We start from the raw sequence: 10,643 nt of genomic DNA on the forward strand, positions 1-10,643 counted from the left end.
TGAATTTAAGAGCCTACGTGGTAATGAGTTATATGAGCTATAATGCATGAACACGTGACGTGCGAAACATAGGCTACCATACCACCAGGAGACTTCTAGTGGGAAGTTACAATTTCGGCAACCGACCTTAATCGAGAACCACATGATGAGTTAGGTCATCACGGGACCTACACGCGACCCGTAGCTATGGATATATAAGTAAGCACACACATAAAAGTTTATATAGACAAAACTCGTTGCAGTATGAAAATGGAAAACTCGAATGTTGCACGATGCTATGACACAAAGAGCCCATCAACTTGGGCATAAGAATCCCATAAATATCAACTAGTGAAACGCAGCTAGTCAGTTAATTAACCTGAGAGAGACGAAAACAAACATACCTGGCTTGATGAGTCCGAGCTCCGTTAATATGTTTCCGCTCCCGGAATAACTTAGATGTATATATGTTGAACCAGAAAGTAACAAGAGCTTTGTTTATGAACAATATATAGAGAGATGGAGAAGAAACCAGGAAGAAGCAAAAGATCTTCAATTCTGGCATTAGGTAAAAAGAGAGAGAAATTTTTGAGGGAACAACGACAAATAAATCTGAAACCACCTGATTGTTGTTGGTTACCGACAAGATTTGGTAATTACCTTGGTCAAAGGGCTTCAATGAGTCAGCAAATGGTCGGTTTTTTTAGCGTATGCTCAAGCTACCATATAAACATACAAGTTCAAAAAAAAAAATCGAAAAATTAGCTTGAAGAATGGGGACTATAGTCTCAATCTGATTGTAAACCTATGCCTAAAATTTCATTTTGTAGCGGTCAACAAAATATGATTCGGCAAGTGCTAAATCGTCACATATATATATAAAGGCTTAAGGGAATCTCTTCTAGAAACACTAACGCTTCACGTGACACTCAACATCAAGATGCTTGAGTTTATGCTTAACCACAGAGTCTATCCACCGTGTGACACACGACTGATCATTTTCATCCCTAAGAATAATTAACTTTAGCTTGTGCAAGGATGAACACCTATTTACAAAATTCACAAAGGCATTGTAATTTGGGAAATTAGCGGCGGCTAAAGCCAACAAGGGGAATCAATAAAAGCCAGAGATTTTTCCACCTCTTGAACAAAAGACTAGTCCTAACAACATCAACAACACGTCACCATCCTCTACAAGCAACCAAACTCCAGAACAGTTACAAAGATGAACAAACTACAATGGCTTTACTCATAATAATCCATGTAATTAATCTCAAATCTCTCCATATTATTCCTTCAGTCTAGAGCATTTCTGACCCATTACAATTTTGCCTTTATAATATCATTTAGAGGTAAATTCACTCCAATTTCTTGATATTTCTTTATTTAAAATAGAGATTGCTACCGGATGTCCAAAAATAATAATAGAAATTGCTATTTTTCTCTATTTATAGAAGAAATAGCAATCTATTATAACTTTATATTTTGAACAATGCTATTACAGAAAAGTAGAAAAAAATTAGCAAAATATATTGGAGATAGTCTTAGTTAATTAGTGTTGTTGTGGATTGTCTATCAAAGGTTTAGGCAGTGTTAATAGATCTTCAAATGTAGCCTTAGTTTAAAGATTGTTAAGATATTGACACTGATACGAAATAAAGTTTGTACAACTATACCTGCATAAAAAAAAAAAAAAGACAACAACAACTATATCTGCATCTCTCGACAAGAAGTAAGAAACATACTCTTGACTATTTAAGATGTGATAAGCAACATACTATGACGACTATCAATGGTCATGGCTCGGGGACAAGAATCCCATCACCATCATACTGCAAAACACCTGACCGGTTTATCGGTTTGCATCTTTCACCCATTAGTATTCTCTTCTTGCATAGCTCCTCATCTCCATTACCCTCGCTGAAGCTTACGCTTCTTTTTCTTCTCCTCGTCTTCAATCTTTGCCCTATGATGAGTATCTTCAGTCCAATTCTTGCGCTTCCCCAAAAACTCTTCTTCTGAAGTAAGTAATGCTTAGGTTTTGTTTTAACAACAGCCATGGTCTTAGCAGCTTCAGTAGTCTCTTTTTCAGAATCATCTCTCTGTTCTCTGTTTTCAACTTTGAGTGTTTTCTTGCGTCTGAAAGCACCGGAAATTACAGAAGTAATCTTCTTAACTGGAAACACCAACCCGGGTCTGATGAAACCTCTCTTTCCTTTCTCGTCTTTCATCTTCTTCTTGTATGTTTTCTTCTGGTTCTTCCTCCTGGTTTTCTCTGGTGTATTAGGTTGTTTGATCTTTTGACACAGTGAAACCCTAAACATGCACGATGTGGATGTGGACACAGGCATTATCCTTGGCAAATCCTTGCTCATCTCAGTGATGATTTGTGGTTTAGGAGAGTTTGATGAGGATACAGATATCGTCATTGATTCAACCAATGATTAAAGAGAAAGTAGTGGTGGTGTTGTGGAAAGAGCTATATGTATTTGTATTAGGAATCAAAGTGATTTTACAAAACGTGGGTTGACTACACGTCTCCTAGTGGGTTACAGGTTAGTGCTAGATCGTGTTTTTTTTTCACTTTTATTTCGAAAAACAAACGCAAAATGCTTTCGGTTCAGATTCGTTTTCCGGTTTTCTTTGGAATATAAAAACCAAACCAGGTTGAATCGGTTTAATTTGGACATCCAACTTCTGTATGTGTGTGTTGTTATGTTCAAAATATCCAAGTAGTCATAAAAATCTTTTTTGTTTCCTTTTTGTCTCCTTGATTTAACTCTTTACAGAAACTGGTGAAAACATGTTCACTTGCCTAAACTCAATCTGCGTTTTCCATCTCTGGTTACTCGCTGCTGCTGCGGCTGTGAAGTCACGGTGTTAGGAGTTCTCTTACTTGGTGCTGGGATCAGAGATGGAATCAAACTTCTGCCACAAGAAAACACAAAGGCTTCTCATCAAACCAATAAAAAACTATTGCAAATACTTTAATTAAACTTTAGAGATATTATTATTACCTGGTTTCTGAGGGTTTGGTAGTTCTTGTCTGAACTTTCTTCGGCTTAGAGTTTGCTGAACTTTGTTTATTAGAAACTCTAGGCTCATTCACTTGAACGTTCAATCGCCACAACAAATCAGAATCTGAGCAGTCACTTGCTACGCCTTCATCAGATTCGTTATCTGTAATACTCTGCACTTCGAAATCTTGTTTGTCTGTCCACTCCCCTGACTTAGATTCTCTATCCTCTTCATTCGCGTTGAGTGATTGCCTCCGCCTCATTAACTCATGGAGGTCTAAGGTGTGTCTTCTTGAAGATGCGGTATCGCTAAAAGGCTGCCTAAGGTTGCTTAGTGCGTTTCCAATGGTAGGAAGCCTGGGTCGCACGGAAGGTGTTTCAAGTGATCTTCTTCTTGATACTCTCTCAGGGTTGTGTGGTAGAGAGGTTGGTTCTGCATCATTACCATTTCCTTTTCTTGCTAGAGCCATTTTAAGATTAATAATCTGAGAAATCCCCACAGAACATTATCAGATTAGTGATAGGATTAGGATACAACAAATTAGTATATGCAGGAGAATCAAAGTATGGTTTAAGAACCTGCTCCTTAAGCTCCTTGACCTCTGAGTTATCTTTGTTCACACGAGCAGCGCCTAGCTCAACACTCCCCACTCGTTCAGCAAACTTCAGAGTGCTAATAGCTTCTCCAAGAGTATCAGCTTCTGGACTAACGTGTACAAACATAAGCGTCTTGGCTGATCCACCTGACAACATACAAAAGACAAGTTGAAAAAAAATGCTTTGTATAAGTTTTTTTTTTTTTTTTGGAATACTTTCGGGCCAAAATCCGTATCTCCCAGACCCGAAACCACAGCGTGTAATATTAGTTTCGTCCCAACGGTCACTCGAATCTGAGACCTCTGACACAATGGCCAGGATAATTTCCAGTGGAGCTAACGATCTTTGGTGCTTGGTATAAGATTTGAGTGCGAGTATCTACACATATACAACGAGTGATGAGGGGTTTTGAGAATTTTACCGAGGGAGTCCTGAAGCAGCTGAGTGAGTTTACTATTCCTGTAAGGCACATGGGAAGTCTTCTGAGAAAGCGAAGAGATCACATCGCCAAGAGCCGAGAGTGACTTATTGATGTGTTGAGCCTCCTTCAGCCTGTCTCCAGTCACCTCTGACTTGTCCACTCTCTCGCTTCCTGCAAGATCAACCAGATGCATGGAACCATGGATGATAGTTCCAGACGTGAGGTCTCTGCCTTGAACATGAACAGTCACACAGCTGTGAGATCTACTACTCCTGTCATTCATAGCTGTTGAGCTCACTGCACGGTTCATTTGTCCTAGATCCATCAACTGTATAACGTCATCCGTCGATGAGACAGGCATTAGACTTGCTTCCGGAACGTTAATTCCATTTTGAGAGTTGTTTCTGATCTCCAACGTAAACAAGAATTAAGGATTAAAGAAAATCAATGTATCTCATAGTTCTTGAAAGATGAGGAGAGAGTAAAATAAATTTGTTAGTCCAAAGGATATCTTTTAGTTTGGCCATCTGTGGCAAGTAGATCTCTGACTTGCTCGTTATAAATTTCAAGCATCTGAACCGAGATTTGGTAGCTGGTTGTGTCTTTTCTTTGGTTTGATAGAAGAAACAGATCCGCCAGTGCCCTGTAGTTCACACCTAGGCTTTCTTCAGTCAGTTCCTTAGGCCCTGTCTAAAGTAGATAGGCAAATTATAAATTGAAAATTTGGTATTGTGTAAAGTAAACTAAATCAATTATAATATAAGACATTTTATAGAAAATTTGATGTTCCAAAGTATAAAATGTTTTACTACTTTTAAGATAATTTTAACTTTATTGAAAATTAAATAACCAAATAATATTTTACTAAGTTTTTTAATTCTTGTGTTTTTAACCAAAATATCTTATATTATGAAACTGAGGGAGTATCAGTTTTTACCATGGTAAAAGTTTTCCCGGACCCGGTTTGGCCGTAAGCAAAGATGCAGACATTGTAGCCATCAAGAACCGACCGTACCAAAGGCTGCATGTCTGAAAACACTTCCTCTGAGGAATAAAGAAGTCACACACTAATGTTAACCAGAGAGAAACAGACTCAAAGAAACATTACATGGACATTGAAAAGCAAAGCCTTAAATAACCTTGTGTTGCAGAAGAACCAAAGACTTTGTTGAACATGAATGGTTTGTGTCCTTCTTTCCCATACTTTGATGGAACTCTGATTGTGATAGTCCCTTCGTCTATGTGTTCCACGGTACTCAAAGCAGTTGGTTCCCCAGGCAAGAATGGCCTAACTCGACAGTACACTCGTATATTCCCTAATAATTACCAAGTGTGAGGTCTCTAAGCATGACACAAGTGATTTGTTTTTTCTGTGATGATAGATACCTTTTAGGTCCTGCACTAGGTTGTACAATTTGCGGTTTTCTTCAAGAACCCTTTTGTATCCCGTAGCCGCGTGAGCTAAACCGTTTACATGATTGCCTGTGTAACAAAACCCAAAACGATGACACATTATACTTTCACTGATTAAACATTGAGGTCTGAACAAGCACATAGCAAGAATATGGTCTGAGTTGACTACCTAGGTGAAAGAAGTCTTCTTGATACTTCTTCTGTAGTAATTGCATTCCAGCTTTGGTATTGTTTAAAGTATGCTTCAACTCCTGCATGCATTTAATTTAAACAAAGCTCAACCTCTGTATAACTTGTGATTGCTTTGCTGGGAATAGAAGATACAAAAAGCAACCATTCTCAGAATATGGTGTTAATGGAACGTACATGGATGTGCTTTTGTTGAATTAGAAGAATCTCTTGTTCTTCGTAGTGTTCAGAATCTATCCTTTGAATCTTTTCTTCTACGACCTTTGATGGACTGTTTTCTTCTGCTTCCTCTTGTTGTCTTGCCTCACACTGCTGCTCAGACGGTACCACTGTCTCCTCGCAGGATGAAACATCTTCTGGAATAGTCTTTGAACTTGATTTCATCTTGGAAAAAAAAAATTGAAAGCAAGCTTTTTAATATCTACTAGCCAGATCAAAACCTTTGACTGACTGAACTTTTTCGCTTCTAAGAAAATGACATCATGATTGAACTCACCATTTCATTGTGGATTGACAACCGCTGCTGTACTTCTTCCATTACTTTGTTCAACACAGACTCTACAACCTGAGGAGGTTAAAGAAATAAATAAATCAGATTTCTCAATAAGAATTTGGGGAATTGGTGACTACTAGTCTTGCCAACGATTGTAGATACATAGACCTTAGTTTTTAATATATCCTAAGAACCTTAAAAAGATCAATGCCAATATAAAAATTAAAAAAAAAATCATTCAGCAAAGACAAACAGAATTCTTACACTAGGAATATCTTCAGGCTTTCTGTCTGATATAAATGATCGAACAAGCGCGTTAATAGATCTAGGATCTCCCTGCAAAGTAAAAAACAGATATACTTTCATCAACAACCACCACATGTCATAGCAACAAAACATTTTCACTTTTTCACTTACTTGCCCAACATCAGAACACAGAGGTTGATCAGTTCTTGACATGGAACTCATGAACGGCTCAGAACTTTTCCTCAGAAAAGGTTTCCTCGATCCAAAATTATTCTTCATGTTGGAACCATACCTAAACGGACCAGTTCCACCTTTCAGTTTCCACTCGCTGTAAGACTTAAGTGCAAGTATGCAGTTCACTATCCTAATAGACTTTCCTCCCTGAAAAAAAAAACATATGTTCCAAAAATCAATAATCGAAAAGGTACACTTGTATAAGTCTCCACTTTTTTAATACCTTCTCCATGTCAGAAGCTTCAAAAGATGGCAAACCCATTTCCTCAACAGCAACTAAAAAGTTCCTAATGTTTTCAAAGTACTGAAAAGCAGAGAGTGCAGCTCCATCTGCAACATCATCCGGTGCTTCAACAACCTTTAAAATAAAAAAGATGTTAATTCTCTACATATAAGTCAATACAATGTTTCATTTAACTTGTCTATTTTGTTTGATGCTTTATTTTCTGCCAAAACTATTCTAATTTAATAAATAAACCGGTTAATAATTCAAAATCGGTGGAACAGAATCAACATAAATCATAGCTTATGGAGAACTCCAAGCAAGCTTGTCCGCAATTGTTTAACTTAAAGATTAAACGGTTTAGTTGCTGTGACAAAACTAATATTACATGTTGTGGTTTCGGGCCAGGGAGATTATGGGGCCTGGTGGTATTCGAGAAAAAAAAAAAACAAAGTGTGAAGAAATGTAGAGAGATACCTTTGAGACTGAGCCAGGATTAACTTTGTTAAGAACATTACAAAGAACGATCCCACTTCGCAACCCAAGCCTAAAATCTTCTTCAGAAGGTTCGGCGGGGAAGTCTCTACCGCTAGAAACTCCGAGCGTTTCTCTAAGCCATGCAGCAGCTTCGTATCTTCGTAAAGCTACGTACCAAATATATAAAGCTTAAAATCGATCGAGAACCAATCGAATATGTTTTACATGATACGCAATTTCAACGTGGTAAATTCAAAATCAACACACGAAGGGGTACATAAGATCGGGGGAGAGAAACTCACAAGATTCTTCGAGTTTCCGGGGTAATAGCGATCCAGCGTCGTTTGATCGGGTACTATAATGTTGAAGAACATCTTCAACGATGGATACTACGGATAAGGGAAAATCATTGGACTCCATCTGGGCCAAGGTTCCTGAGAATTTTCGAAATTGTTAAGAATTAGAGAATCTCTCTCTCTCTCTGTGAGGAAGAAGACGATAGGGAGAAGTTTGCGGTTTGTATATAAAGGATCGCAATGGAAGAAAGAGATATGTCTTTTGAAATGAATATTTTCCCTCACTTTCTTGCTAAACACTTTCTATGGATTAAACAAAATAAAATAAATTAATATTTAGATTCTAGCGGAGGGGGTGAAAGAGGCGCAATACGCTCCGAACCTATCCCCCTAACCTTCCAGTTTAGGTTCGTTTTCTTTCTTTCTTGGCTAATATTATTTGTTTCCTTTTTTTATGACTAGTTGCTAACTTGCTACTATGGTTGTGACTGGGGATTAATCTTTGAAGGCTTTAAGGACTTTAAATAATTTAAAGTTTCTAAAGCCAATAATTTTACCGGTCACATTTTGGCTTTTTTAAATCTCTCAAAATTCTTAGAAACACTCAAAGTCTAACTTGTTTTCTTGTGTTCATGTTTGCTTACTTTAAAAAGAAACAAAACTTGAGGTTTTAGAACATATTTTTGTTTTTCAAAAGTTACAGCCACTAAAATAACGGCCACATTTTTCTAAAGCCAATATTTTAAAAGTTTTAACAGCCAAGTCCTAAACAATCAGAGCGTATATGTTCTACTTTTTTTTTTAAGTTTATGCTTGGGACTGTCTGATTATAAAATATTTCTTCAATTGTTGAAAGATAAATATTTTGTAGAAAACTGTTATCTCTAATATTTGTATTTTATGTTTTCAATACATTTGATACGCGTTAATAATAGTAAACTGTAAATTTTAATAGACTTAATTGTATTTACTGAATTATTATTAGTTTAAAATTCTTCTAAATAGTTGATATATTTTTAATATGTATAAACACTCATTTTTAGAAAATTATGGAATATTTTCCAATATATTTATACTATATCATTTTATTATAACTTTTCAGTGATTCGATTAATAAGAAAAATATTTAGTTATATATTATCGATTATTTTGAGGTGGAAGTTTTATAAATCAATAATTTCTTGTTGAAATTTGGATGCATTTTCACTAAATTCTGAACATAAGATGAAAACTTATTATAACCTTAACCGTTTGCCTGTTTTTCAAACCGGAGCTTCGGACCTGGTCCAAAAAAAGGCGCGCATGTTACGAAATTCCGATCAACGTGGTTGGGAAATCGTAATTAAACTATTATCGATGGTTATGCTTAATTAAATGATTAAATGAAATGCTCGGGCCGGAATTTGAATGGGCCCACTTTTAAAAAGCAGCCCATAAACATGCTGGCTAAAGTGAGGATTTCGCACGTAAAGTTCAGATCAAAAAGCACACATCAATTTCTGAACATCCACATTTTCTCTTCTTTCAACTTTTAGAACAGAGATTAGCTTTGGCACTAACTACATCCCCCACAAATCGTCAAAACTTGAACTGTTTTCATGATCTTCAATCTTATAACAATTATTTTGTTGTAGATTTTTAGCTGGTCGGAATATTAATATCTAGAACTAAACTTTATGTTGTAAATAAGTTCCAGCCTTTAGAAAGATTATGTGTCAAATGAAATAACCCTATTACATTAATCGTATTATCATCTGCTCTTATCGAAAAATCAACTTTAGAAGTATCAACTTTTAGAAGTGAGCATGACCCTTTGCCGAACACACCAACCTGTAAAAGTATAGCTTTGCTTAGATATATGGTTCTTTTTATATTATAAAACGCTACATCATAAATGAATGTATTAATCTGTATGTATGTTACGACGTGGTGTGTATTCGTTTAGGTGGTCCAGTTCAGTGGATCCTAATAATTAAATGGATTATTGCTTCTTAAATGGGACCGACGTTCTTCATAATTTTGTAACATTAATATGATAATTTCCATAAGTGCCTAGTTTTTATAAGAGGGACAGTTATTTGCTTTTGTTTAGGGAGCTTAATTAATAAATTTGTATGAACTGTCAAATGTCAAGTGGACTAAATCATTTCATATTGCTTCCTAATTAGTAAGAAACACAGACCAAACATCACTTTCAGTTGTTTTCTTTTCACACTAATTCTACTGTCAACAAAATGTATTGATATTATGCAGAGATCAATCCAAGTGATGATGCATCGATGATACTATAAAGTTCAGACATATATAGAACGGAGTTTAGGTTATTAGTCCAACAACCCCTTCTTAAAATGTGAAATAAAACGAACTAAACTGATATGAGATCATCATTGTATGTATATAACTGTCTGACCAAAAATAGATAATAACAATTATGCTTAACAGTTGACATATTTAATAGATAATTAAGACCGTCGACGGAACACGACAAAAGAAGTTCCATAAGTATGATTTGATGTACTTGAAAAATACTTTTGATTTGTGAAGGCTTTTGAGAGGGGTCCTCCAGTGTATATCCTTTGCTTTGGGATTGGAACATCTAAAGTGGCAAAAAAGGTCTCCTGTTTCTCCCGACCTGAACACTATGGTTGTGAATAGATGTTATGGTATAACACTGTCAAATCATAACACTGATTATTGTTGTGATAGCAACTAAGTAGTATATGATATTTATTTTTGGATTGTAAGTTTGGGGTTTTACTCTAGTTAGGAAAAAAATTATAAAACACGCAAGTTTTAAGATGTAGTCCACCATCCCCACAGCCTTTTAAAGTTGATTGGATGGAACATTACTGTATAGTTTCTTCACGGGTCACACCCAAAATCGTGATTAAACATTCGGAAACAATGTAGGATTTTCGTGAACGTTGGTTATTTTATCTTAATATATATTGTCTGCACATTATTAATCTGCATAGACAATTATATTAAGAAAAAATGAAAATAAAAGAGGAAATGTTATGATTTAATTATTAGTTTTAATATTTTCCTAAGAAACACA

At 36.0% G+C, this 10,643-nt stretch overlaps 2 protein-coding genes across 2 annotated transcripts; both read right to left on the reverse strand.

Moving 5' to 3' along the window:
- Positions 1–1,747: 1,747 nt before the first annotated feature.
- Positions 1,748–2,407, reverse strand: LOC106317543. The gene has a single exon (XM_013755347.1). It carries the CDS (start codon positions 2,352–2,354, stop codon positions 1,776–1,778), a length of 579 nt encoding a protein of 192 aa, XP_013610801.1. The 5' UTR covers positions 2,355–2,407; the 3' UTR covers positions 1,748–1,775.
- Positions 2,408–2,693: 286 nt separating this feature from the next.
- On the reverse strand, positions 2,694–7,843 carry LOC106316588 (kinesin-4-like). Its single transcript, XM_013754477.1, has 16 exons — positions 7,592–7,843; positions 7,290–7,456; positions 6,813–6,947; positions 6,527–6,736; positions 6,374–6,445; positions 6,113–6,181; positions 5,794–6,000; positions 5,597–5,678; positions 5,401–5,496; positions 5,154–5,330; positions 4,952–5,058; positions 4,526–4,704; positions 4,015–4,430; positions 3,576–3,739; positions 2,997–3,481; positions 2,694–2,907 (listed from the first exon to the last, which is right to left on the reverse strand). Exons 1-16 carry the CDS (start codon positions 7,707–7,709, stop codon positions 2,787–2,789), a joined length of 2,805 nt encoding a protein of 934 aa, XP_013609931.1. The 5' UTR covers positions 7,710–7,843; the 3' UTR covers positions 2,694–2,786.
- Positions 7,844–10,643: the final 2,800 nt, after the last annotated feature.

This window comes from Brassica oleracea, chromosome C9 (assembly GCF_000695525.1).
Source record: "Brassica oleracea var. oleracea cultivar TO1000 chromosome C9, BOL, whole genome shotgun sequence".
Lineage (NCBI taxonomy): Eukaryota > Viridiplantae > Streptophyta > Magnoliopsida > Brassicales > Brassicaceae > Brassica > Brassica oleracea.

Bases quoted from the DNA above. Each gene is read 5' to 3' on its own strand.
- LOC106317543 (XM_013755347.1), bottom strand. From the start codon at position 2,354: ATGAGCAAGGATTTGCCAAGGATAATGCCTGTGTCCACATCCACATCG.
- LOC106316588 (XM_013754477.1), bottom strand. From the start codon at position 7,709: ATGGAGTCCAATGATTTTCCCTTATCCGTAGTATCCATCGTTGAAGAT. The intron at 6,737-6,812 runs GTATTAAAAAAG...TTTTTTTTTCAG, and splicing joins AAGCTTCTGACATGGAGAAG to GGAGGAAAGTCTATTAGGAT. The intron at 5,331-5,400 runs GTATCTATCATC...GGTAATTATTAG, and splicing joins CCTAGTGCAGGACCTAAAAG to GGAATATACGAGTGTACTGT.